Consider the following 27,396-nt stretch of genomic DNA (forward strand, 5'->3'; position numbering starts at 1 on the left):
ATTTAGCATCAGTCCAAAATACAATTGTATTAATTCGATACTTATATTTAATTAATTATTAAAAATTAATATATTATAATAATTTCTATGTTTGTCATTTATATACTATCACTCTCTATATATATATATATATAAAAGGAATATTTATTTAAATTTAATTCACTAGGCATAAAATACATTTAAAATATAAATAAATTGATTTTTTAATAAAAAAATAAAATAATTTATGATCTGATCTAGTAAAGGGTAAACACAAAATGTATTTTTATAAATTTGGTTCATCCCTCCCCTCTGTTTTTGTTTATTCTTTTTCATTTCCTATTTTTTAATCATTAACTTGAACCTTCTTATATGTCATTTTGATTATTAATAAAAAAAATTTATTATTATTATTATTTGTTTACCTGTTATATAATAATGATTAACATTCCTGATTATTTACTATTATATTGATAATAATAAAATATAATTAGTATGGTTATTGATCGATAATCATGAGATGAGATGATTATGTATATGTTGATATAATTCAATAATCATAAATACTTGTTAGAAAATAAAGTATTAGATGGACCCGCATTGAGATCATTACATGAGTTATTGTCATAAGTGAATTTTAAAGTAGTCATATCTTAATCTTTTGACTTGAAATTGTCATAATTTCTAATATAAGGACCGTTATATTTTGATATAACCAAATATTGTCTTTAATCGGACAATCATAAAGGTTATGATTGATCATAATAAAAATTATGTAAAGGATATTGAACAATCAAGATAGAATTTGTCCATCTCTCTGAGAGAAATATCTTCTGGACCCCTCGATAAGTAAGACTGAGAAATGCATGGCCGTACTCAAATGAATTGATAGTGTGATCAGTATCATTTGATTTTATCAGTCTACTTAGAAATTAAGTTTGAACATTATAAATTTGACATTGACCATGACTTATGTTCAAACTAGATATCGTGTGATAAAAAAATTAATACATATTCTATTTATTAGGTTTTATCGGACTATCGATCCTCATATTAGTTGGGTAGTCATAATGTCTTACTAAAGGCCGCTTATGATTTATGGGCCTTATGAGACTGGGCCTATTGCCAATTAAGTCTATTGGATCACACACAAAAGAACATTGTTGATATGCTTTAACCCATTAATATAATTAATAATAATAAAGATGTTATTATTATTATTATTAGTTATTATTATAAGATAATAATATTTAAAAGATCTGCAGTTTATTTGTAACTGTTACAGATAAAAATTTTTCGATTTTCATTATCAAAACAAACTATCACGTAAGATATTTGAGTATCTGCGAGTTTGTGATAGTTGATTGTGAACACAATTCTTTTACGAAAAGAAGTGTGGGAAAACAAAAGACTAAAAAATGAATAAAAACATCTTCTTTCGCGGTGGGAGTAACGTTTTTAGAGAGATCGTTTCAAGTTGCAGATTGTGGAGCACATAGTTTATTCATCTTGAGAGAGCTAGCACTCTAGAAGAATAAAAGACATTCGTGTGGATACCATTGAGGGTGTTCGTTGAAAAAGCAACACCATCAGTCCGGAATAGTATCTTCTCGTTGAGTCTAACAGGTTAGTCTCTTATCCTTCTTTTCGAAATAAACGAAGCACTCGGATCCTGTGAAGGAAACCAGAGATTTTTATTTTTTCACTATGTGTTTTGGGTTGCACTAATCTATGAGTTTCCTAATAGTTTAATGCCTCAGTCCTTGAGCCTGTCTCCTCTCCGACTTGTCTTGTCTCTTGTCCTCCCCAAACCTTCCTCTATCTCTATCGTCCTTGGAAAATCGGCTGGTCATCAAGACGTCATCCTACCTTATGTATTTTTCTACCCTTTTCATCAGCTCCGATAGGGAAGTGGGTAGTTTTCTGCACAATAATCCAAAGAATTCCGAGGAGGTTGTGCCCTTTTGCATGGCTTCCACTGCTCTCCCTTCATCCAGCTCGAGTATCTACAAAGCCTTAAAGTTGAACTTGGCGACGTACTCCCTCAGAGATTCATTCCTCCTCTACCAAACAGTCTCTAAGTAGCTCGTCTTTCTTTCTGCAGGAACTCCGGTGATGAATATGCTAATGAATACACTTGCCAGGTCTATGAAGTTCTTAATGCTTTCTGCCTCTAAGCTATTAAACCATGCCCAAGCTAGTCCTGTCAAGGTGGTAGGAAAGACATTATACATCAAGGCATCCGAGTGGGTTTACAACTCCATGAATGTCTTATAGTTCAAGACATACTCTCGGAGGTTTCCCATCCTGTCATATGCTGCCATAGTTGACATCATGAACTTCTTTGGAATGGTTTCTTGTTGAACTCGTCTCACAAACGGTGATGAGATTGGCAACAGGGGACTACTGTTGTCTCGTACTCCCAACTCTGTCAGTAATTGCTCTTTCAACCTTTCTAACTTTTGATCTACATCTACGTTCTCCCTTCTGGGCCTTTTCTCTAGGCGGTAGTGTCTTTCTAGCTCTTCACTTTCCGACCTTTCTGCTGGGTCGAAAAAGTAACTCTCAACTCCATCATTTCGATAAGCTCCCTCACTGTCCTACTCCTAGCTTGGGCTATTGGCTCGTTTCTCCAGCTGACTTTTTCGTCCCTGTCGTCTGTCCTCCTACTATTCTGTTGAGGGGTTTGATAATTTAATGTGGGTTAGGACTCATTGGCATTGAGTCCTTCGACTATAGGTGGTATTCTCAACGGGGTACTAAACCCTCTTTGTTGTAACATCTGGCCTAGCTAGTGGGCCGTGTTCTGTAACTGAAGTATGCTTTGCAATTCTTGGTCAAATAAGGTAGTTCGAGGTATAGTCCCTGCTGAGGTTGGTGAGGGGTTAAGCAGCATGAGTGGCTGGTTTACCAGGACAGTCGGGCTAGAGAATAAGAATTGTAGTCCTTCCTGAGTTGAGCTCAGGTCGCTTGGAGTGTTTCCAGTATGGTTTTCATTGTGATTGGTCATGTGGATCTCAATGGGTAAAATGAGAATGAGAACTCCAATAATGAAATGATCTTGTTTGATTTCCCACAGACGACACCAATTGATGCTTGAGATCCATTAAAGGATAGGCTCAAAGTGTATTTTTGTAAATTTGGTCAATCCCTCCCCTCTGCTTTCTTTTATTCCTTTTTTTTTTCTCTAATGACGTGTAACCGCCATCTTGCTCTCGTACCTTCCGTCTTACGCTCGTACCTTCCGTCATAGTCACGCTTGACTGTATATACTGATATACTGCGTCCTTTCACATTGTCAGGCGGCCATTTAATTCTATTTAGCACCGTGTAGACACGATTTCGGCCTTTACGAGATTTATTACTCTACGGATCCAGCAAGTTAATCAAGTCAGGCCTCCCACGTGTAGTGTTGAGCCCAACCCAACTTGTCAAAGTAAGATCTAGGCTTACATGTAAAGTAGGCCCATATATTGAGTTCTAATAGAGTTAAGGCATGATTTTTTTAGCGTGGGTTCAGCCATACCAAGATGTATAGGACCCGTCTATTATTAATTTATTTTAATATCTTTTAATATATAATGAATCGAATTCATCAAATTTAAGGATATATATGTTGTGTAAATGCGCAATCACAATAGAACATGATAGTTTTAAAATCTCTTTACATAAACATGTACCAGCATTGGAAGCATTGGCAAAGCGCTTGATTCCAAATTCAACAATTTGATTTTGTTTTGCAGATAACCCAATTTCATCTCTAAATGTAGCGACGGCCACCGGCAGATCAGATGCAGTAAATAAGGGAGACAGTGTCACATCACTTGTTGCAGCATCTCAGTCGCTTTAAATGGTTGCAACAAAAAAGGGCCCAATCAAAATTTACCCAAACCAAGCAGAAATTTCCACAAGAAGTTCCACTTCAGCAATCAATATTTCGTTATTAATCAAGCAGATCATACGTCATTCTCAAAGCAGTAAGGTATGGCAGTCGGCAAAAGCTCAATTATGCACTGCTAAAAAGCAATTCAATACGCATGTCATTCCCCGTGTATTTTTTTTACCAAGGTGACAAGGACTCCTCATTGTGCACCGAATTAACATTGAAACGTAAATATGTTTGATTTTTTTGTTTTGACGCAATCATTGTGATCCAATTAACATTCAAAATCACAGTATTGCAGCCAATGTCGCATTATAAACGCCACCGCCTCCTTAGTCCTTACTAGCATCTATGCAACGGATCTTGAAATGAAAGAACTCTTTTCTATGGATCTTGAACCCAGGACCTGTTAAAATCAAAACCATAAGGCAGGCCACTTGAAAATGCTTTGCCGCCTTTCAAAAACATTATATATGTTTGTTTATATAAGAATACTCACTGTTCAAATTCCACATCCCTCTCCTGTATGAAAGCTCCGCTAGACGCTACCTCTCAAAAGATTATTGTCGTTTGTCACTAAGTTCTAGAACCGGCAAATTCTGAGGCAATAAAGGGTAGATTTGTTTGGAGATTTTTGTGGTTTTGTTTGAAATTGAATTATGGACAGGAAGAATTTTTTTTTGGGTCATCGATGGACAGGAAGATCAACCTCCCCCATTTCTGCTTGATTAGACGTACTTCTATGACTGAAGATGCCGTCAACGGCGAGCTAGGCAGAGACAACCTCATTGCCAAATTTCCTAATGCTAGGATTTGAAATGTAGGCCTTGAGCATCTCAGTTGCAAACTTAATTGGCCTGGACTTTTGATAGCATATTTTCCTCGTCTTATGCTTATATTTCCAATTTAATCCGATGAATCTTTACATCTTGACCGGATAAAATATATATATATAATGAAAGATACCAAGCCAGCTACCTCTTCCGTTTCCATTCCCAGCCAAACAATCAAGGCAAAGCTCAAGAGTAGCATTTTGAACAACTGAAAATAAATGATAAGGAGCTAGAATGGTTCTGATCGGTGCATCCTCAACAGAAATCTAATCGTTCAAAAAACCCCAAGTGTAAGGCAGAAATAAAAAATTTAACGCTGAACGCATATAAGCTTCAATAGGATCGAGAAAATAAGGATTCAAAGACAATTTGATATGACAAATTAAAACACAAATGGGGGGAAAAAGAAGCTTGGTGCGTCCACAATCCATCACCAATACAAGAATACCTAAATCTCAGAACATCAAGCAAATTAGCAACAAGCACCTTCTACTAATAAAAAACATATAGCGGGGTTCAATCCTAATTTGCACGGAAGCATTATCACTGCTGTTCATCGGTGGGTTTAGATGCTTCTTTAATCTCATCGGCTCCATCATCCTGGATTTTTTTTAAAAAAAATGTTAAGAAATAATTAATCGAAACAAAAATGTAGTTAAACATAGACAGAACAAAAAGTATGCCCCTTACCTGCATGTCGGAAGTCCACAAAGTGAGATTGTCACGGAGAAGTTGCATGATCAACGTGCTATCCTTGTATGACTCCTCTCCCAGAGTATCCAACTCAGCAATTGCCTCATCAAAAGCCTGGTAAAATTCGAGGGGAAAAAGAAATGGGGAACGGGGGCATACCATGATAAGCAAACTGTAACTCCACATAAATAGCATAAAATTATTTAGCCACCGTGAAAATCCAAATCACGAAGATCAATCAAGTACTATTGATTTTGGAATTGCAAAAAGGGTCATGTCCTAAATCTAGTGAAAAATCCAAGAAGCAAAGTAATACTACTATTTTCAACGTGGAAGTGATGAAAGCATAGGGCATAAGATTCTAAAAAAGAAACTTGCCTTTTCAATCGACGTTTTCTACACAAAAAAGTGACAATTGTAGATTAATTCAAAGCTTACGCCAAACAGGTCCACCACTACTTAGGATACGAGCATAAACGCAAGATACATATTGAAGATCACAATCCAGTTCACAAACCTGTTTAGCCAGATTGCAAGCACGATCAGGAGAATTAAGAATTTCATAGTAAAACACTGAGAAGTTCAAAGCAAGCCCTAAACGGATTGGGTGAGTTGGAGCAAGCTCTGCATTTGCAATATCCTGAAAGAAAGAAATCCATGATAAATTGAAAGAAAATGACAAAATATTCCACCTAATCCGAATTAGTCAATGCAGTGCAAACACAGTTCTAGTTCAGCACCAACACTATTCCTGTAATAATAATTACCTAGAACCCGAACCATCGATATGCTCTAGAGCCAACCCAAATGGAAAACGAAATGCCTAAAACATACAAGCTAAATGCAAACCAAGAAGCAACCCTAAACCGCAAACTACTCGCAAGATATAATGTCATAACTACTAATCTGACTAATCCGAAGAGAAAGTTGAGGAAACTAAAAAATCTGAATCCGAATCACGAAATGACATAGCTAAGCATATTAAGATGAAAGAACGAACCTGAGCAGATTTGTAAGCAGTGAGGGTACTCTCAGCAGCCTCCTTTCTCTCGGCTCCAGTCTTGAACTCGGCTAGATACCTATGGTAATCTCCCTTCATCTTCAAGTAAAACACCTTAGAATCCCCGGAAGATGCAGAGGGAATCAACCTCGTGTCAAGCAACTTCAAGATCCCATCACAGATCGAGGAGAGCTCAGACTCGATCTTACCTCTGTAGTCCCGGATCGTGGAAACGTGGTCCTCGTTGCCACGGCTCTCCTCCTTCTGCTCGATGGAGGAAATAATACGCCAGGAAGCTCGTCGAGCTCCGATGACGTTCTTGTAGGCAACGGAGAGAAGGTTCCGCTCCTCGACAGTAAGCTCCTCGCTGTCGACGGAGGCTGATACCTTCTCCATAAACTCGACCATCTCCTCATAGCGCTCGGCCTGCTCAGCGAGCTTGGCCATGTAGACGCTCTCCTCACGAGCAGAAGGTGCTGCCGCCATTGTTGAAAGAAAAGGAGGAAGAAGAAGAAGAAGAAGAGAAGAGCAAGAGAAAGAGGGAGATGTAGATCTGGTTTTTGAAATGGAGAGAGAGAGAGACGAGGAAGGAGTGGAGTTATTTTTGAGGAAGAATGGAGGGCTAATTTTGGGGGCTAGTGGGGGGAACGAAGGGGGGCCGCGATGATTGCGTTGGGGAAGATGGAGTGATTTTGGCAAGATGGAATTTGGACCGTTGGATTATAAAAAGCGAAAACCCGGGTGGGGATACTGTTTAGCTGGCGGGTAAAAGACTAGCTGGCATACACACGACACGGGCTTTCATACTTTGGTTCAGCTAAAGAGTGAAAAAGGCCTTTTCTTTTTTCTTTTTTTTTTTTCTTAAATTCCTCTAATATATAATACTAAGATTGGATGGTTTGAATTTTGATGAGCTGAAATGGGCCTTTGGCACTTTACTGGGCTCATTATTTCTATACCATTAAACTCTATTTTCCTCCCCCTAAGAAAAAAAAAAGAAGCTTCCATTATATATATAATATTATATCCGTTTTACAATAATTATTATTTTAATTTTTTTAATTTTAAATTATTTATTATTTTGAAAATTTTAAAATAATATTAATTTTATTTATATATATACAAATTTTTTAAGTTATTTAATATTAATATGTGAAAAATATGATCTAAAAGGTATTTTAAATAAATTGTTATAAATTTTTTTAAATAAATACATTTTAAATGGTAGATATTGTGAGATATAAGTAGTAATTATTACTACGGCTATATGCTTTATAACAAATTTGTATAGAAGAAAATTCAGTCCATCTTCTAGATTTCAGCAATTTTATCTGCTGTAATCAGAGGCCCTATGATTAATTTTGACTTGATTTGAGATTGTCAAATTTTGTACACTACCAAATGCATGATAATCGTGGGGCTTAGATATTGTTATTGACTTCATTAGCATTTAATTATGAAATAAAGTGGTTTTTCTTAGGGATGAAGATGCATTGTTGGCTGTTGTGTTATTGGCCGTCTTAAAAATAAATAAGCAATCAAACAGGACATTTGATTCCAACAAAACTAAATGCCAATCTCATATAAATATAGTTTTTACTATTATTTTATAAAATGGAAGGTTAATTAGCAAAAACACAATAGAGATTCCATGATTAATTTTCATTTTTTTATAAAAATAATAATGGGATAACTTTTTCCTCCTAAGAATTGAATTTGCTCAAAGTTTCGTCTAAAAATTACCATTAACATGTCAAATAAGTATTTAAATTGTATTTATAAATCTAATCGGATAGTAAATACATTTAAATAAATTTGAGAGCTGTCAAATTTTATCCTTTAATTTTTAATTTTCATTTGAAAAAAATTTAAATACTTGTATATGCATATATCAGTTAAGGTCAATAAATTAATTATTACTTCTTACAATTTAATTATAAACGGTATTATTACGATTCCTTTATAATGTTAGCCATTCACATGTATACTCGAACGCATAGGGGAGCCTGTGGCTGTGGCTGTGTGTACTTATTAATTGCTTAATTGAAGCCTGACGGATTCCTGTGATCTACAAGTCCAAGAAACCCAATAACAACAAACAAGCCCATTGTAACATTACTAAAAGTCAAGAACAAGCCCCCCGGTTTTCCTTTGACATGTTTGATTGCATTGACAAACTAGCAAATTTCAAGTCCTCGATTTATCTCATTCTCTTCCTATATAACTATTTACAATGGGAACCTGTAAAAGACAACAAAATCTATGATACTATAGACCCTGGACTTGAAGATGGAGATGGAGGTAATGAGCAAAGTGCAAAGACTATACGATGCCTGTAACCATGTATTTGGACAAGAAGAGTTGCCTACTTTTCTACAAATTCAGTCGCTCAAAGATCTCTTAGGTATAAATTGATGGGATTCTTTTTGGTTTTCACTTTTTGTATGATTTTATTAAGTTTTTTTAATGGAGTGCAGATAGTTTTGAAGCGGTGGATGTGGGTATTGATGAATTCAGCTCGCCTGGATCTCCATCTTCAAGCCCAGAAGGGATCAGAGAGTTGATTTGTGGGCAAGGAGTACCTGAAATCACTTATATTCACATCCATGAATGTGATTATTTCTCTGTGAGTGCAATTTTAGTTAATCAGTTCATACATACGTCTATATATGCAACATCAGTTCTTAGTTCCGAGCATGTAATGAAACTTGTGTTTAAAAAATGTTAAGATTAATACAAGGGTATTTAATATGTTGAGTAGATAGGGATATTTTGCTTTCCGGCTGGAGCGATATTTCCCCTGCATGATCATCCCAGAATGACAGTCTTGAGCAAGCTCCTTTATGGATCTGTATATGTGAAGGCCTATGACTGGGTGAAACTGGAAAAATCTTGCAGCAGGACAAGTAAGGACCATACCTTGTTAGCTTTCCGTCAATTGGTTTTCTTATATAATTGTTGAATGCATGGGCAGTTGGACTAGCAAGGAATGTAGAAGATGGAATTCGAAATGCACCAAGCGAACCATCCATCTTATTTCCAGAAAACGGAGGAAACATTCATTCTTTCACTGCATTGACGCCCTGTGCGATCTTGGATGTGTTGTCTCCTCCGTATTCTGAAGAATTTGGAAGACCTTCCACTTACTTCTCAGAATTTCCCATTCCTGCTCTTCCTGGTAACCCCCAGTCTGCCCATATATCTATATACAGGTATTTGTTTAGTTGTACATGGAATAATTTTTGTGCTGAAATATGTGAACCTGCAGGTTATACACTGCTCGAAGAGAAAGACCTTCCAGGTGACCTAGTTGTTATAGGAGCACCATATCTTGGCCCTCCTCTCTCGTTGTATAAATGTACAAACGCAAAAGCTTGTATATATACATAGCATGTATGTTTTGCACATATCATAGATAGAAGAGTTTTTTGTTTGTTTATGTGAAATAGTAATGGAAAGTTTTCTTGTTTAATTGCTTGGTTAAATCTGATCGATTCCAGCTGTTTAAAAAGAAAAGAAACTATAGACTATAAAAGAAAAAGAGAAGGCTTTGGCCCTGGATTTTGTACCCAGTAAGGATAAAATTAAGGATTTTTTTTTTCTTTTCAATAATATAGTATAGTTCAGCAATTAAAAAAGAAGACGAAGAACCTGTGGTATCAAGTTGATTTATTTAGAGATCAACAAAACTTCTAGATATCCACCTGCCTTCCAACGTCTCTGTTGGCTTATTTCGGGTTGACAGTTTCGCTTAGTTTTGAATTACTCTTTGCTATAAACATAAGAAATTCTTAGTGGATTCAATCCACTAGATATCCAAATTATTCATATAAATATAAATTTCATGTGATATTTTTATTAAAAAATTTATTTTAGATTTATAAAGACTGGATGTAAATAAATTTATTTGTATTCATTTTAATATTCAAAGGAAATTTACTTTCAGATAAATAAAAAAAAATCAAGGTCAACTAACCCTACAAATGACAAAAACCAATAGTAAAAAAATAAAAAATAAAAAACCAAGATAGAGGTTTGACTAGTCCATAAATAATTTTAATTTTAATTATAAATAAAAGATTATATAATAAAATTTAATAGTATTAAACAATTATTTTTTACTTATTTTATTAAATACTCACTGCGTCATATAAAGATAAGTTTCGTTTATCATATTCTAAATTATAGATAATTTTATTATTTATTAACTTTGTAATATAATTCTATTTGGTATATTAATAAATTTATTTTATAAGATAGAATTTCTTTTTTTATTTGATTAAAAAAAATTAGAAACAACCCAGAAAACCTACCCCCAGGACACGAAGGAGATCGGACATCTCATCATTTATAGCAGGCCAAGTCAAGTTCTAACCAAGTACGTGGGCCCATAGCTTTTGGCTTGTAGTAACGAATCTTACTGCCTAAATTTTGGCATGTAGCTCTCTGGTCACGGTTCTTTTGAGACGTGGAATTCTTGATTATGCTCTTTTTTTCCGCGAAAATCTTTTCTCCTCGAGAAAATAAATTTCTACCTATTCAAACGGACTACACCGACTCTGCAAATTCTTCAGCCCTCGACACTTCTACACAACTTTTCTTCCCTCGCCTTGTCTCGTGTTTTTCTTTATGTTCCCACGCCAAATCCAATCTTGAGCGTTCTTCACACGCGCCATCTCTATCTCTGTCGCCAAGTTAGTAACTGCAGTCAAAGTCTGAGGCTTTCCCCTCTGCAAGATTTTCTATTTTTTATAACTTGTAAGCAACGGCCAGTGTCACCTACTTACCTAATTTTTTATGCTCTGTTTTTGGAAGTCGTTCAGAAGGGAAGAATAGAGAAATTTGTAGACAAACAGAGGAGTGAAGTTTGAGATTGGAATAAATTGCTGCTTCTTTTAGCTCTTTTGCTACTTGCTTCTTGCAACTATGGAGCGTTATGAGATTATCAAAGATATTGGGTCTGGGAATTTTGGGGTCGCCAAGCTGGTTAGAGATAGATGGACTCACGAGCTCTTTGCCGTTAAGTTTATTGAGAGAGGCTCAAAGGTCTGTTTTTCTCTTCTTTCTTGGTTTCTAATGAGCAATTCCTTTGCTCTTGATTTGCTCCCACCAGCTGGGTTGCTCTGTTTTTTTGATGGGACACGGGTTCATGGAAGGGTTTTTGTGGTTGCAGATTGATGAACACGTCCAAAGGGAAATCATGAACCACAGATCATTGAAGCATCCCAATATAGTTAGATTCAAAGAGGTTTAGTAATTTTTCTGTTTCCTTTATTCTATTGTGATTCTTGTATGCTGCACGAGCCAAGGGCCCTATTTTGCTCGATAAAGAAGGATTTGAGAGTTTATAACATCAATGAAAGGGAGACTTTCTTGTAAATTTTTGTGATGCTATCGTTTCAGGTCCTGTTAACACCTACTCATCTAGCCATAGTCATGGAGTATGCTGCCGGAGGAGAACTCTTTGAGAGGATATGTAATGCTGGTAGATTCTGTGAAGATGAGGTTAGTGTAGCAGAAAGTTTCTTCTTATTACTCGAAAACATGAGGTGTCTGGATATTTGATTATGCAAAAGAATATTTGTGTGTATGCAATTTGATTTCATACTGAGCATTTAATTCAATGGATGTTTTTTCCATTTGAATCAGGCAAGGTTTTTCTTCCAGCAATTGATATCAGGAGTTAGCTACTGCCATTCAATGGTATGAACTTCATCTCTCCATTCATCATTTTTGATCCTTCATCTTTCCAGAAATGCCACCTCCTTCTGTAATCTCTAATACAATCTGGGGATTTCTTTGGTGAAGCAAATTTGTCACAGAGATCTTAAGCTTGAAAATACACTCCTAGATGGCAGCACAGCACCTCGTGTCAAGATATGTGACTTTGGGTATTCAAAGGTAACCATTTTACTAAATGGTAGTCTGCTGATAAAAGTTTCGATGAAATAAATTTGCTAATCATCTTGAGCTATTGTAGTCATCTGTATTTCATTCTCAACCAAAATCTACGGTAGGAACACCGGCTTACGTTGCCCCTGAGATTCTCTCCAGAAAGGAATATGATGGAAAAGTAATAAGCTCATCTTTCTTTCATTTCTTCTTTTAGTTGCTTGAGATCCATTTGTTCCATAGCTAATCCTCAAGATTTATAGATTGCAGACGTTTGGTCTTGTGGAGTTACCCTATATGTGATGCTAGTTGGGGCATATCCCTTTGAAGATCCTGATGATCCCAAAAACTTCAGGAAAACAATTGGGGTAAGTGATTTGCAAAAGCTTTAGTGATGAGATCTTAACTCCAGCAATTGTTTAAGTTCTGCGTAATCCTGTTAAAATTACTTTCGGTTATTGCAGAGAATACTGAGTGTCCACTATGCAATTCCAGATTATGTCCAAGTCTCTATAGAATGCAGGCACCTGTTATCTCGAATATTTGTGGCAAATCCTGTAAAGGTAACTTCTCCTTTGGCTTAATAAGGACCTTTGAAGAAGTTGATGCTTTATTATTCTTGTGGGATGCTCATGTTTGGTTTGGTGGCAGAGAATAACAATTCCAGAGATTAAAAATCATCCATGGTTCTTAAAGAATTTGCCCATAGAGATGACGGAAGGAGGCAGCTGGCAAAGCAACGATGTCAATAACCCATCTCAAAGCATTGGAGAAGTTGTGTCTATAATACAAGAGGCAAAAAAACCTGTTGAGATGCCAAAGACTGGAGACAACTTTCTTGGAGGGAGCATGGATCTTGACGATTTAGATGCTGATGTTGATAACGAAGATATTGAGACAAGTGGCGATTTCGTATGCCCTTTGTGAACAAACTGAATCCAAAAAGGAAAATCATACTTTAGTATTGAGATATGGTTGAAATGATTATGATTTGTGTTGATGGGTGATTTTCCTTGTGTCTTCCTTTGTTTTGACACATGGCATGTCGATCCTCATACGTAAATCTTTAACTAATATAAAATTCTTGTATGCAGTGTTGCTTAATGTCGCTGAATATTTCTGGGATGTTGCATCAGCTGTGATTTTAGATATGATAATATTGAGAACTATTGACGTGTAGATGCTTGATTCACACAGTGGACACTTCTAGAACTAAATTGCTTGTTGTTTTTTCTTTTTATCCTAGAAAAAAGATAGGAGAGGTTGGATTGGAGTAGTTCTCAATTAGATGGATAGTTTATGGGTCAGTTTTTTCTTTTCAAGAGTAGTACGTGAACCTGCTCTGTTAAAAAGTTAATTTTGAAAGTTTTATTTTTAAATACAATTAATAAAAGTAATTTTTAAAAATTAGTTATGTTAAATTTTTTTGAAAATAATTTTAATATATGTTAAAGTTATTATAATTTAAATATACTAATTTAATTTTTAATATCTCTAATCAAAATGTTTAAGAAGATTTAAATTATATTGAAAACAATAATATTAAAATAATAAATACTTAATTAGTGAAATATATTTTCGCTATTAAGCATATATCATCTGACAAAAATTCAAAGTTTTATATCATTACAATTTTAAAATAGATTACTGTTGAAATTCCTTATTATCAAGTTTTTAATTTTTATTTTTGAAACCCAAAATAAAAATTTTAACAATATGTTGATTTATCAATTCCTTGTTTTTTTTTTTATTATACCTTTAATATGAAGAATGAACAGTTAAATTTCGCTATAAGGATAGTAATTTTTTATTTAATTTTATTAATAATTTACAGATTAAATAAAATAATCATATAAGACACCTTCCATTTAACACCCTGAGAAGCATAATGATCAACGGTGCAAAATCAATCATCAGAAAAGAATCCACGTGTATGGCCAATAAAATGAGAATAACATAAATTAATGTTACGGACACATATTAAACTTCCTCGAACCAATAAATACCAAGTTAAACTCCACGCAAAAACCCTAGAAGCTGAAGGCAAGCGCAAGCTCTTTTTTTCAGGTCTCATATTCGGCACAGCCGCCTCTGCTCGTACCAGACCAAGATGAAGGTTCCGATCTTTGAAAAGATTTTGCCTTTCAATTTAATAAGCACAAATGAAGTAAATCGTTTACTTCAATTTCATGATTCTCAATCTCATTCTCTGTTATTTCTTTTGTTCAGTTCAACATTGCCAACCCCACCACGGGATGCCAAAAGAAGCTGGAAATAGACGATGACCAAAAGCTGTAAGCACTTGTCTTTTTTCTTCTTGATTTTATGTTAATTACTGGTATTTTGTTTGCTTGATGAATTTGTGTAAGCTTGTTGCGTGTTCTCATAATGGTGTCGAATTTTTTTTTTAAAAGCTGCTAATACAATAATTGAATTAGATATAACCGTTTTTAGTGATAAATATGATAGTTTTTGAATATTGAACTGCCAGCTTGTTTGTTAGCAGTTTAGGTTGAGGAGGTGAATGAGATTGTGAAAAAAACTGTTTGCTTAATGCAAAGTCAATTTGGATTGGATAAATTTGAATGTTCCATTTTTGTTAATACCCTTGTCATAGCAGCTCTGTCATGTTTTGATCAATTGTAACTACTTATCCAGTATCGCATATTATTAAGTAATAGTCCATGGATATATCAGTTTTTCAACATTAGCTGAAAATTTTTTATATTAGATGTTTCTTAATGCATATCCTTTGCTCCCTCTGTCTTGTAGCCGTGCATTTTTTGATAAGAGGATCTCGCAAGAAGTCAGTGGAGATGCACTTGGGGAGGTATGCATGGAATGAATTTTGGGATATGTTGAATGCTTGTATTGTATGCGTTCTGTTTAATTATTGTTCTCTTTTCCTTCCACAGGAATTTAAGGGCTATGTTTTCAAAATTATGGGAGGTTGTGACAAGCAAGGCTTCCCCATGAAGCAGGGAGTGTTGACTCCTGGCCGTGTTCGTCTCTTGCTCCACAGAGGTTGGATATTTTATATTTTACACACACATCCTTGAATGCTCTGTTGATTCATCTTAGCTTATCTTGAAACTTGTTCTTCCAAACTATGTTTACTGAACCCAATGATAAGAGGCCTCTAATTTTTTTCTGTAAAGGAACTCCTTGTTTCCGTGGATATGGAAGGCGCAATGGAGAACGGAGGAGGAAGTCTGTGCGTGGATGCATTGTGAGCCAAGACCTCTCTGTTTTAAACTTGGTAATCGTGAAGAAGGGAGAGAATGATCTGCCTGGACTCACTGACACTGAGAAACCAAGAATGAGAGGACCAAAGAGAGCATCAAAGATCCGCAAACTCTTTAATCTCTCAAAGGAGGATGATGTTCGGAAGTATGTGAACACTTACCGAAGATCATTCACAACAAAGTCTGGTAGGAGCCTGTTTTATTTTTCAAGTGGCTGCTTGTCTTTGTTTGCAGTCAGATTTAATGTATTATATGATGGGATATTTTTTTTGGCAGGAAAGAAGGTTAGTAAAGCACCCAAAATTCAGAGGTTGGTTACTCCATTGACTCTGCAAAGGAAGCGGGCAAGAATTGCTGACAAGAAGAAGAGAATTGCCAAGGCAAAGGCAGAGGCTGCTGAGTACCAGAAGCTCCTTGCCACAAGATTGAAGGAGCAGAGAGAACGACGAAGTGAGAGCTTAGCAAAGAAAAGATCCAGGCTGTCTGCTGCTTCAAAGCCATCTATTGCAGCTTAGGTGCCTGCTGTGATCATTGAATTTTGGTAGCAAGATGAAATGTCACTTAGTTCTTTATTTGATTTCAATATGTTGAGATGTTTGATTTGATGGTTATGAAAGTGCCTAAAACCTCTTAGTCCATTGAATTTTTGTCATTATAACTTTTCTATTATTGTATGGGATTATCGTTGAATTCTGCATGAGTGGTGGTTTAATTAACCTATACTACACTTCTATTGTCTTTTGTTTTTAGTAAGCTAAATACGCAAGCATGCTTTGTAAGAAGTCTACCGGCACCATTTTGTTAGCAAGTACTTCAACTTTAGTTTTATGTTTATACACTTGATCTATGTCATGATTACATTATAAAAGAAGTAAAAGAAAATACACAGTGGATCCTTTATCTTTGGCAAAATAAATTAATAAATAAATAAAAGAAGTAAAAGAAAATGTTCTTTAAAATATATATTTATTAATAAGTATCAGAATAATCATATTGACATTGTGTTTTGGATTGGTAAAAGTTGATGCACAGGACATCATGATTCGATGGCATAAATTATTTTTCAGTTTTGGAACTGTAAAGTCATTTAATTTTATTTTTTAAAAGTGTGGAACGAGATTTTAAAAATAAACAAAGGATTGACGATTTGAAAATGACCTATTTAAACGTAAAGCCTGTGGACGCTACAGTAGGGAGAATTTAGAGGTGGCCCAGTGGGAGATGAGGAGGCCAATCGAGATATTATGCTATGGTTGGAACCAATTAAGTTTGATATGGTTGGTGTTGTTTGGGCTTGCGTTCAGTTGGCTTTTACCTTAAAATCCCTACTAATTTTACTGTTAGTGATTTGATTAATGTTAGGATGTTAATGCAATACCTAGTTTTAAGGAACAATCCCTCATTGCATTAACAAACTCGCTGGAATTTCTACTGTTACCTATGATACCTTTCTAAATTCTCCATGGACCTCCTAACTATCTTCATCGATTTTATTAGAATATCAGACATTCACATTTCAGTTTTATTTCCTTTCATAAGGTCTCTCTTTAGTTGAGCTATAACGTTGGCCGACCATGTAGTATAACTATTCACTTATCAGAACCTTGGAAAGACATATCTGACAATGCTGCAGATTTAAACAAAACTATCAAATTTTGTTACTTAAAACCATTTTTATAAAATCACAATCTGCTTATTCACCAATAGTTTGTTTGTAAATTCAACTTGAAATATTAATTACGTTTATCCAAAACTCATACAACAGGCAGGATCTGCAAATAATTAATTCAAAACAAAAAATATACAAGAATCAAACGTAAAAATTTCATTTATAAATGAAATCAATATAACGCTCGTGTTACAAACGTTATTTATGTACAATATAGTCTCGCATCAACATTTTATAATGTCAAAACATAGTAATTATTTGAATTTCTAAACACAAGTTAATTGAATTTTGGAGAGTATTCCAAAAATTTAATTATAAAAGGAAAAAAAGAAAGAAAAGAAAAAGAAAAAGAAAAAGAAAAACAATAATGGCCGGGTATGAATGGAGTTGTGAAATTTATCAGATTTTATCAATGATGTGTGATGCGATTCACTCGAATATTAAGAGCATTCAATTAAACGAGACGCAGCCTGTCAAGAGATGCCCTTGTAGTCATTTAGTTGGCCCCACACTGCTAGCTCAACCTCCTCCCACGAATTTGCCATTCTGAGTTCCTTCCATATACTGAAAATGGCCCCCAAGATATTCTCTTCATGCAAGATACAGTAGCACCTGGAGACGTCCAACAACCCAACTTAATAAGATTTTCTAAATCTAAAAATGACTTAAATATTTTTCATATTTTCTCATGTTTGAGAGATAAAAAAGTTGATCAATGCAAAAATATTTTTCTTGTTAGAGGGAAAATTAAGCTATTTTTATGCGAATGATTTATCTTCAAACAAATAAAGTCTAAATAAAAATTCCTAATTAGAAGCCAAGATTATAACCATCAGTCACCAGATATATCAGTAAACATTTTTCCTTCATCCAAATACTGTCAAGGAAGGACCATAAACAAGGCCGATAAAAGCATCTGAATGTGCAAATGGATATTCACTGCTTAATTCTTAAAATATCAACTAAAAATGACAGTCAAGAACAAGACTGAGAAAAGAAGGAAAAACCAAGCATAAAAACCATTACAAACCATTTACTTACATGGCATGGTATGAAAGTCGTCCAAATTTGTTACTGCTCTTCACTGATTCATGCTCGCTTGTCAACAGAGGTAGGTTATAGCTCTCCAAAAATTGTGTAAGGAGACTGGAGTCGCCTCTAAATATATCTAAGTAGATAGGTATCAGGTCATAAATGCGGTCGCCTGTAGAAGAAATGAATCATTCCGATTAATTGGATGTCATATTTCTGACTGTGAAAGTGCATTGGTCCAATTATTTTGCACTTTCAACATGCAGAGCACATAAAGACGTGCAACTCGAAACTTGATGGTTTGAAGTCGAAGTCCTTGGGCGTTCAATTGGTGCAAGACATACTCCACAGCACATGTAACATAGATGGTTTGGCATTGAAAAAAGTACATGGAAGTACCATCAAGTTTCAGAAATATGTTATATAGAATTGTGATCTGGAGATTCTTCACATATTTTGAGAAAACAGATAGTAATGAAGATATCAAATAGGAATCAGGATACTGAAAATAACACTTCAGGATCGTATGGAAACCAATAAATTGAAAAGCACTCACCAACAGAAAGATCACTAAAGTCAAGAATGTGGCTGGGACACCATGATTCATCATATCTGACATCTTTGTAGCCATTTGAGCCACTATCCATCAGACAAGCATCGGCACTATTTCCACCCAAGCAAGAGCTAACACAATTTGGTTCCATGTGAACATTGTCATCCATAATATCTGAGTGTATCCAGGAGCAAGGTTTACAGATTTTGCGCACGTAATTTTCATTCTGAAATCAACCAAGAGCAATATGTTATAAATCATTTATGACTGATTATCCATGTAGAAAGAGGTTTTACCATGGATATTTTTATCCAAATAATATACTGAAAAATGACAGGACAATGGAGAACCTGGTATGAATCCACCAACATTGTAAAATCATCAGGGATATATTCATGAACCTTCTGTATAAGTGTTTCTGGAATTGGATCTCCCCTGCAAAATGTAAATGAATATTGCAGTAAGTAATGGGAATTATCTTCATGACACAAAATTTTGGTACTAGCATAATTTGAGTAAGAATTATTTAGTGATATGTATGGGCATACCAATTTCTCAAGTGGCTTTTGATATCCTTTTTCTTCCTGGATAGAGTTCTGATGAAGACTTCCCATTCTGAAGGAATGTCAGACTTATAGGGAGTCTCCTCCATGGAACCATTAGCAAAGGGCAATTCCATTTTTTGTTTAGTATCAGAGAAAGTTGACTTATCGATGGATGGATAGGGTAAAAGATGAAGGTTACGCAATTGCTCTCCCAGAAAGGAAGCCAAATTTAGAGCATCTTCCCATGATAGTCTATCTCTTCTGCCAAGAGAGACCATACGATTCCATATTCAGGACTAACAAGATGACACTAAAGCTATTTCTAGTAGTATTAGAAGACTAGAAAAAAAACAATCAAGGTTATGACAACTTACAATTCAGCAAATATCTTTCCCTTGCATCGCTTTGTGATGATAAATGGCCACATCTTTGTGCATCCAGCTGAATTATTCTGTTCATTTATTGGCAGCCCAGCTTGTATGCACTCGTATTGTTTCTTGGCCCACACACCAAAAGGAAAGTCATTCTCTTTGCAATTCACTGGAATGACCTTGCTCTTGCCAATCACATTAGGGACTCCTTTCCCATCCCAAGGCACAATTTTGTAAGTTCCATTCTCAACGTAAAGAATCCCACTCGCTAAAATTTCAGGAACATGATTTTTTAGAGGGGAGTTGACTTTATGCAACACACTGTAAAACTCAAGCTGTAAACAAGCAAATGTAAGAATTGGAATATCCTGCAAGGTAGATGACAAGGAGAAACAGAAGTTACAATGTACCTCAGTGCCTAAACCATACATTGACGCTTCCAGACCTCCTTCAACAAAGATTTTAACTACTTGGTCAGCTAAGAGAAAAACCTGTTGTGAAATAGGGAGTTACCAAAAGCTCAGATAGAAGAACAACTTCCAACATAGAGAACAGAATTTTTCTATCAATGAGCATTTGTATGTCCTAAACATCTAAATCTAGAAACTAAATGTCAAGCAACACCAAAATACAAAGACAAGCTCAGAGAACATAGCCAAAAGATCTACACATCAGAGCGCTTTATTTCCTAATGCTCACAAACAGAAGTCAAACTACTCACAGCAGAAGAGTCCACTTCTTTCAGGATTAAAATCTTAAGATGTCCCCCATACCCCCCCCCCCCCAAAAAAAAAAAAAAAAAAAAAATCCTTCTGCTTAAACTAGAAAATACACTCAATCTAAATAACTCCAGCTAAAACTGTTGTTTCATTCTACATATTATATCCTGGCAAGCACACAAAGCTTAAGGTTGGAAATTTGTCATAATCCACCACCCCATATTTGATAGTGCGAAAAAAAAAAAAGGGGTTCCTGGTGTGCTTGGGAGGCTGAATCAAACCCGTGCTGTTACAGCAAATGACTCTTGCTTTTAGCATTTGAAGAAATGAATACGAAATGACACGAAACTAAAATAACAGCAGCTAGAACAAGAATAAGATTGATGATGATGATAGTAAAACAGTTGCATTTAGGAAAACTATGCTTTATTTTACAATCGATAAACACACGTACTGGATTGCTACCCGTGCCAACAGGAAGCTTTTCATCATCTGTGGGAGGAGGCAAATTGTGGAATGCACGAATTTCTTCTAGGCAAATGAACCATTTTTCTGCATTTAGTGCTAAACATGCTCCCTAAGACAATTCAGAGCAAATTAGAAATAATAGAAGAATAGACTAATATTTCAGTTAAGGTAATGAATATGTGTACATCACATGATATATCATGGATGCATTGTGACTACATATAACCAAATAAATCACAATTATTCAAAAAAAGATAGGTAAACTAATTGGCTTCTTCAATAATTTTTGTCATATTGCTCAATATGATGGAGTAGAGTCCACGAGCAAGACCCTCACCTTTCCTCTTACCTGATTATGATTCTTACAAATTTAAAAGAGGAAAGCAAGACACACACACACACATACAAAAGTTCATTGCTTTTGGTTAATTAGTGGTACAGGATGGTCATGGTAGATTTCTCGATCTAGTAAGCTTCATAAGTTTTCAGGCTTGCCAATAGAAAATTGTTTCTTTGTTTGATAGGACTACCCATTTGACATGCATAAGCCATAAAGAGATATATAGTACCTTCCATATTAGCTCTCTTATTCCTGGTTTTCTGATCCAAAGCTTGTAAAGCCATTCCCTCATTTCTCGCTGTCCAATGGAATTTCCTGGGCTCCATAGGGAACTATAATGGTCTTTCTCCTTATCCAAGAACATGCCTAAGAACTTTATATCATAAGAAAAATCTTGTTTCCACAACTCATAAATTTTAGAGTCACCATGACTAGCTGTTTCTTGTTCAGGATCTTCTCCGAGTTCTTGAATTCTGGCCCTCTTTTCTTTCCTTGTCAGGTCTGGGTAACTCGGATCATCTTCATCATTCACTTCATTCTTTTCAACATTTTGTAAACTGTCTTCAACAACAGCCAAAAATCCAGCACGGCAAATTCCTTTATGACGATAACCCGGTGCCATATCCAGACATACATATTCAAAGTTTTTGGAATTTGCAAAGTTTTGTGTAACAGCAATAGTTGTCTCAAGATTCAGGACACAGTGCCACCATCCACTTGGAACAAAAATTGTCTCCCCTGGAAGTTGAGTACACTCTATTGGCTTGTCTTCATCAGAAAGAAGTGGATAAAAATCTAACCACCACTGTGCACACAACAAAAGACCCAGGAAGAGTGACTTCAAACCCTTTCATAAGGAAAATAAGAATCACAAAGGACTAGGATATCTTCGACAAAGTACCTGGAGCGATGATGGAGTATCGACATTTACATCACCATCTTCTTCATTTACATGTACCGTGACACCCATGGGTACCCGGCCAGGGGGATACAAAGCCCACCTATTCAAACACAATTGAGAAAGGGTATCAGCCACATTAAATATATATGATACACTGAGAAATAATGATTATGGAACCAGCAACAGTATCAATTAAATGAATAAGGACCAAAAAGCTGAGCCTCGAAATGCAAGGATAATGATAGTGTTGGGAACAAGTATGAGATGTGATCAAGCATGATAATCCGTGACATGAAAGACCAGTCACCTAGACGAGGGGGGAAAAAGGAAAACAAATAAGGAAGCTTGTTTAAATGTAGATATAGGTTTCCAATTCCAAAGGGTCTAGGGGAACAAAACAATAGTGTGATGGAGTGTCATACATATTCAAACAAAAGTTCCCTTTCGATTGTGCCAGCAGAGCTAATGATGCTACTGTTTCAGAAAAGTCAAGCTACATATTCAAAATCAAATCCCAGCCCTACTGAAGGGAACAGAAAGGATCGACATCATTCTGTTCAACAAAATGAATATGTAGCATCATTATCCAACCTATGCCTGAAAAGAAACTAGGCTGATTAATTTACCAACAAAGCCCCAGCACTATGAGCAACACAATCTGCCTGAAGGCCCGCACCAAATCAGCAAACCAAACTGCTGGATCTTAGTGTTTTAGCACATTCAGGATGGTTTGGTTAAGGAAGGAAACAAGAATAGTTAGAAGAGCACATTCTCTCAGTGCAAATTGCCTGCACACCCACTTCACTTTCACTTCCATATATATTGGATGCATAAATCAGATTGAATGATAAGGTTGACAAACTTCTTGGCAGCTGTGACCACAAATACCATACATGAGATTGACCTCAAATGATCAACTCAAGCACACTAAATAGCTGTATCAGTGTGAGACTTGATCAGGTGACATGCTTAACATGAAGCTTTAGTTTCAGCTATATAACTATCCATTTACTGGGCCATTGATATCAAATACTTTTTGTTTGGCACCAATTTACATGCCCAACATCTGCTTTGAAGTTTTGCTTTAGAAGCACTAAAGAGAAAGTTACAGCCACAGCTTTAAGCATTTATTACTATGTTAAATTAACACATAAAACAAATGAAATAACTACCCACATTAACAAGTTCTAACTGCTCCATATTACCATCAGATAAAACCCAAGAATTTTAAACTTCAGATTTACCTTTTACGACCACATAGAAGAGTATTCCAGGCACTGGTGAGTGCTGGATCAACATGCCAAGATGCACCAGATCTCTCTGGCCCAATAATAAGCCATCTATAGGGTGGTCGCTGTTCTTTATCTAGGACTTCAAAAAAGTCTTCTTGAAATAGATGGGGCACACTGTAATCTTTCAATAGGCTGGGTGCAGTTTCCCCAAACTGCAAGAATAGAAGTCAAGCATAAAACACCTTATGGAAACAAACAACCACATACAGAGCCATAAGCAGTGGCTCAGTACCTTATCATCAAAAATATATAGGGGATCCTCATCATGCTGAAACTTCATGTATGAGACATAATCCTTGAACTTCATTGAAACTTTCCGGGAGCTCCTCTGAGAAATCCTAAAAGCTTTATCTCCATATTTCATTGAAAGCTGATCAATTGTCCATGTATTCCTTGCTGGCCAATCATCAGCCAATCCATTAAGTAAAACCTGGTACATAGTTTTTCACAAGCCACATACAAAATTTAGAACAGAAGAAAATGGTTGTAGGCTGCTAGCCATTTGCAGTTGCCAAAAAACAAAGTATAAATAAGATAGAACGTCTATAATAACAAACAAGGAGCATGTGAGACTTTTTTAATTTTTCAAAGGGGAAGTAGAACAAGAAGAGGAAAAGACAGCTGCTTTGGAAATTCTGATGGATTTTATCTCATATTTTCATGTTAAAAAGACATGTTTTGGAAGTGCATAAAAAACAAGATGAAAGAATCATTCACTTGGGGAAGATACCGATATTTAAAAACAGAAAATCCAATGTATAAAAGAACACATATATGTGAAAAGTTATGTATGCGTCATACCCCTAGTAAACTGGAAGGTCCAAGTATGAATTCACTACAAGAAATAAGCACAAAATATTGACAGCAAAAATTAAAAAATATGGACAGGGGCCAGTAGGATTCCTCACAAATAATGCTCTAAAGATTTAAAATATCACTCTCCCAAAACCAACTAATCTATAGGATTTAAGGCTGAAGTATTTTTGCATACCGGTTTTGTCCCATCATACTGATGGAAAAATTCTTCCGAAGAGAGGCCTTTCTTTCTTTCCACATTTCCAAAATCAAATGAAAACTCATGCAATGCAACATTGCACCTGTATAATCTTCTATACAAGAATAAAGAGTTGAAACCTGCAGAAACATAAAATAAGTAAGCATCCTCAAAAGTAATAGTCAGCTGTCACAAGCCTTACGGTCCTTACCATCAAAGTGAAGTTGTTTTCCACAGCGTTCTTTATATTCAGCTGGCACATTCTCTCTGGATACCACAAACAAAGAAACAAACTTCTATATTACATTTACTAGGAAGTCAAATGCAAGCAAAGTACATATATCATTAAACTGTTAAGCAGCAAAATCAGTCAATAATAGGCACTCAAAAAAAGCTTTTTTCCAATTTAAACAAAAACTCCTTAAAAGAAAAAAAAATCCAGCAAATTTATAATATATTTACTGAAACATACAAATTCAGCGCTGTTTTCTTCCAGGAGCCTTCGTACTGAAGCGGACCATCAACCCTCTTGAGGCATAAACTCATCCATAGCGGTTCTTCATTGCACAATATATACATCACACTGCAAAGGCGAAAACAAAAAGAAAAATAAAAGATAGAAAAACTTATGCCCACGCCAAACACAAAAACCAGAAAAATCAACTATCATATTCTAGAGTCAACTACATGTAAGTTTATGACACTGTTTTCCAATAACATATAGCATTGAAGATTCTGATAAAACAAACAAGAGATTTAGAATCTAATGTCTCAAAAGCTAAACCAATCAGGTATAATTCTGGCGAATTGACTGAGCAAAATTAAAGAACCGGAAATCCACAAAAGAACAATATTAAGAGAAAGCAGCAAAATATGTAGATATAGACCTGCTGACGCAAGAGAGACGAGCGACATCTCGAGGAGTAAGATACTCCAAAATAGCACAGACGAGCTCATCGGGGAGGACATTGAGGTAGCCGAGAGCTTCCTGTCTGCGATCCCTTATCTGAGAAGACTGGAGTTGTGAATTATCCATTGATGGAAACAGAAAATAAAATGATGAGAAATTGGCTAACGTTGCAGGTTTGCGCCCTTTATAAATGTTGCATTGGAGATAAAACGCGGTGGGTGGACTTCGACGCTTAGAGAAAGCGCGCCTCCTCGCCTCGCACGTCGCGCTCGCTGTCCAAAGCTTAGGCACCGAGTTACTTGTACTCGGGAAATACCGCGTGTGCGCAAGATCCACGCCACATGTGCGCCCCGGCAGTTTCCTTTACCCTTTGTTTGATCTTAATTGTGTGAGGGAAACGTGGATAAACTACGGAGGAGAAATCAGGACAAAAGAAATTTTTAATTTCTTTCTCATTGTTTGGATAAATTATAAAAAGAGAAAGAGAAATATAATTTCTCATAAAAAAATGAAAAATGATTATAATACTCTTATATTTTTAAAAAGAAAATTTTTAACTAAAAAATATTAAAGAATTTTTAACACAAATAATTTTAATTCTTCTCATTTCTCTTTATTTTCTATCAATTTAATGGAAAATGTTTTGAGCGAAATACAGCTTCTACATTTTTCATCCTCTTATTTTTCTTTTATTAGTTATCCAAATAAGAGAATTTAAAAAAAAAATAATTTTTTTTCTTTTCCTTTCTCTTCAATTTTCTCCGTACATTATTATTAATTTATTACTCTGTATATATCTATATTTATTTTCATTCTGAATTAAAAAAATAAGTAATATAATATTTTTTTAATATACGCTATAAGAGTGAAAATCTAAATGAAGCAGAGCTTAAATTATCTCTTGAATTTTCAGTTAATGTACAATCAGCTAAAAAAGGGTTTACCATAATGCTTTGAATCCTTTACCCGTGTAAATTTGGAGGTGTTAATGACAAAAAAAAAATCTATATCTTTTATTTTATTAATTAAAATTTAATTTTTTAAAATTTTTTAACTGAACTCTATTATTATTTATACAAATAAAAAATTAATAAAATTATCATAATAATATCTTAATATTATATCACATCAATAAATTTTAAAATTAATAGTTAAAAAAATTATATTTTATTTTTTTACAATTATACTTTATATTTTTTTAAATTACATTTTTTACTATTAAATATATTTAAAAATTATTATTATTATTATTATTATTATTAATTTTTATCAATAATTTTATAATAATAATAATTTATTTTGATTAAAATCATTATTGACCATTTTTTTTAAATCCTCTAATACACTTACTATTTAACATTATTTTTAAAACTATCATAAAAAATAATTTTATTAAATACATCAATTATAAAATATTAAAAAATAATTTAAAATAATATTTAATACGATTCAATTTGAAAATATTAAAAATAATAAAATAATTTTTTAAAAAAATTTTTAATTATTCTTTTAACTCTCAATGATAATATTAATCTATCATTTTTTAAATTATAATAATATTTTGAGTGAATTTAAAAAAATAATAAAATAAATAATTTATCAAAAAATTTTATACTTTCAGTTTTGTTGCAATTTTACCTTAAACTTTTAAATTATTATTAATTTTACTCTAAAATTTATTGACATGCAATACTGATATAGTATTGATATGACAAGTGATGTGACAATTTTATTAGTTTTTAACGGTACAAATAATAATAAGATACAATTAGAATAACTTTAAAAAATTAATTTTTAATTAGAACAAAAATATATGATATAATTACAATAAAATTAAAAATATAGACTTTTTTTGCTATTAACTCAAGAAATTGAAACAAAGAGTGGCAAATATAGTTCTATGTGTTCTGATTGTCTTTCTATCCTAAAAACATTGAGGCATATGCTTTTTTTGTTTTCCCCCTCATACTGGTTTACTAGTTTTTATGCATATAAATTTGTTAATAACCAGTAGAGGTGGCCAAATTAATCACCAACTCGAAACCTAACTGTACCCTAATCTATTTTTAGGTTAAAC

The 27,396-nt window shown here is 34.6% G+C and overlaps 5 protein-coding genes across 9 annotated transcripts; 3 read left to right on the forward strand and 2 right to left on the reverse strand.

The window, feature by feature from the left end:
* Positions 1-5,004: 5,004 nt before the first annotated feature.
* On the reverse strand, positions 5,005-7,039 carry LOC110605928 (14-3-3-like protein). 2 transcript variants are annotated; one of them, XM_021744614.2, is made up of 4 exons: positions 6,389-7,036; positions 5,906-6,028; positions 5,386-5,502; positions 5,005-5,295 (listed from the first exon to the last, which is right to left on the reverse strand). In XM_021744614.2, exons 1-4 carry the CDS (start codon positions 6,872-6,874, stop codon positions 5,239-5,241), a joined length of 783 nt encoding a protein of 260 aa, XP_021600306.2. In that variant the 5' UTR covers positions 6,875-7,036; the 3' UTR covers positions 5,005-5,238. The 2 variants fall into 2 exon arrangements, with proteins under 2 accessions (XP_021600306.2, XP_043809558.1); XM_043953623.1 differs by having other exon boundaries at positions 5,005-5,502; positions 6,389-7,039.
* Positions 7,040-8,536: 1,497 nt separating this feature from the next.
* Positions 8,537-9,795, forward strand: LOC110605926 (plant cysteine oxidase 1). The gene is made up of 5 exons (XM_021744613.2): positions 8,537-8,792; positions 8,866-9,014; positions 9,150-9,294; positions 9,363-9,566; positions 9,657-9,795. The coding sequence occupies exons 1-5, from the start codon at positions 8,678-8,680 to the stop codon at positions 9,776-9,778; spliced, it is 735 nt and encodes a 244-aa protein (XP_021600305.2). The 5' UTR covers positions 8,537-8,677; the 3' UTR covers positions 9,779-9,795.
* Positions 9,796-10,836: 1,041 nt separating this feature from the next.
* On the forward strand, positions 10,837-13,459 carry LOC110605985 (serine/threonine-protein kinase SAPK2). Of its 3 annotated transcripts, none has more exons than XM_021744684.2 (10): positions 10,837-11,101; positions 11,204-11,434; positions 11,562-11,636; positions 11,792-11,893; positions 12,038-12,091; positions 12,197-12,289; positions 12,369-12,461; positions 12,544-12,648; positions 12,745-12,843; positions 12,932-13,459. In XM_021744684.2, exons 2-10 carry the CDS (start codon positions 11,315-11,317, stop codon positions 13,205-13,207), a joined length of 1,017 nt encoding a protein of 338 aa, XP_021600376.1. In that variant the 5' UTR covers positions 10,837-11,101; positions 11,204-11,314; the 3' UTR covers positions 13,208-13,459. The 3 variants fall into 3 exon arrangements, with proteins under 3 accessions (XP_021600376.1, XP_021600377.1, XP_043809591.1); XM_021744685.2 differs by having other exon boundaries at positions 10,837-11,082; XM_043953656.1 differs by having other exon boundaries at positions 10,837-11,082; positions 11,212-11,434.
* A 787-nt stretch (positions 13,460-14,246) lies between these two features.
* LOC110605753 (40S ribosomal protein S6) lies at positions 14,247-16,222 on the forward strand. Its single transcript, XM_021744376.2, has 6 exons — positions 14,247-14,396; positions 14,510-14,574; positions 15,053-15,110; positions 15,196-15,304; positions 15,439-15,711; positions 15,802-16,222. Exons 1-6 carry the CDS (start codon positions 14,391-14,393, stop codon positions 16,038-16,040), a joined length of 750 nt encoding a protein of 249 aa, XP_021600068.1. The 5' UTR covers positions 14,247-14,390; the 3' UTR covers positions 16,041-16,222.
* A 1,105-nt stretch (positions 16,223-17,327) lies between these two features.
* On the reverse strand, positions 17,328-25,735 carry LOC110606619 (F-box protein At1g78280). Of its 2 annotated transcripts, XM_021745511.2 has the most exons (16): positions 25,297-25,733; positions 24,882-24,992; positions 24,621-24,676; positions 24,407-24,549; positions 23,648-23,845; positions 23,368-23,567; positions 22,124-22,223; positions 21,452-22,027; positions 20,869-20,991; positions 20,106-20,186; positions 19,699-20,030; positions 19,328-19,585; positions 19,130-19,214; positions 18,783-19,005; positions 18,236-18,398; positions 17,328-17,806 (listed from the first exon to the last, which is right to left on the reverse strand). In XM_021745511.2, exons 1-16 carry the CDS (start codon positions 25,443-25,445, stop codon positions 17,668-17,670), a joined length of 2,937 nt encoding a protein of 978 aa, XP_021601203.1. In that variant the 5' UTR covers positions 25,446-25,733; the 3' UTR covers positions 17,328-17,667. The 2 variants fall into 2 exon arrangements, with proteins under 2 accessions (XP_021601203.1, XP_043809590.1); XM_043953655.1 differs by lacking the exon at positions 19,328-19,585 and having other exon boundaries at positions 25,297-25,735.
* Between the last annotated feature and the right edge of the window lie 1,661 nt (positions 25,736-27,396).

The sequence above is a fragment of the Manihot esculenta genome, chromosome 18 (genome assembly GCF_001659605.2).
Source record: "Manihot esculenta cultivar AM560-2 chromosome 18, M.esculenta_v8, whole genome shotgun sequence".
Classification (NCBI taxonomy): domain Eukaryota; kingdom Viridiplantae; phylum Streptophyta; class Magnoliopsida; order Malpighiales; family Euphorbiaceae; genus Manihot; species Manihot esculenta.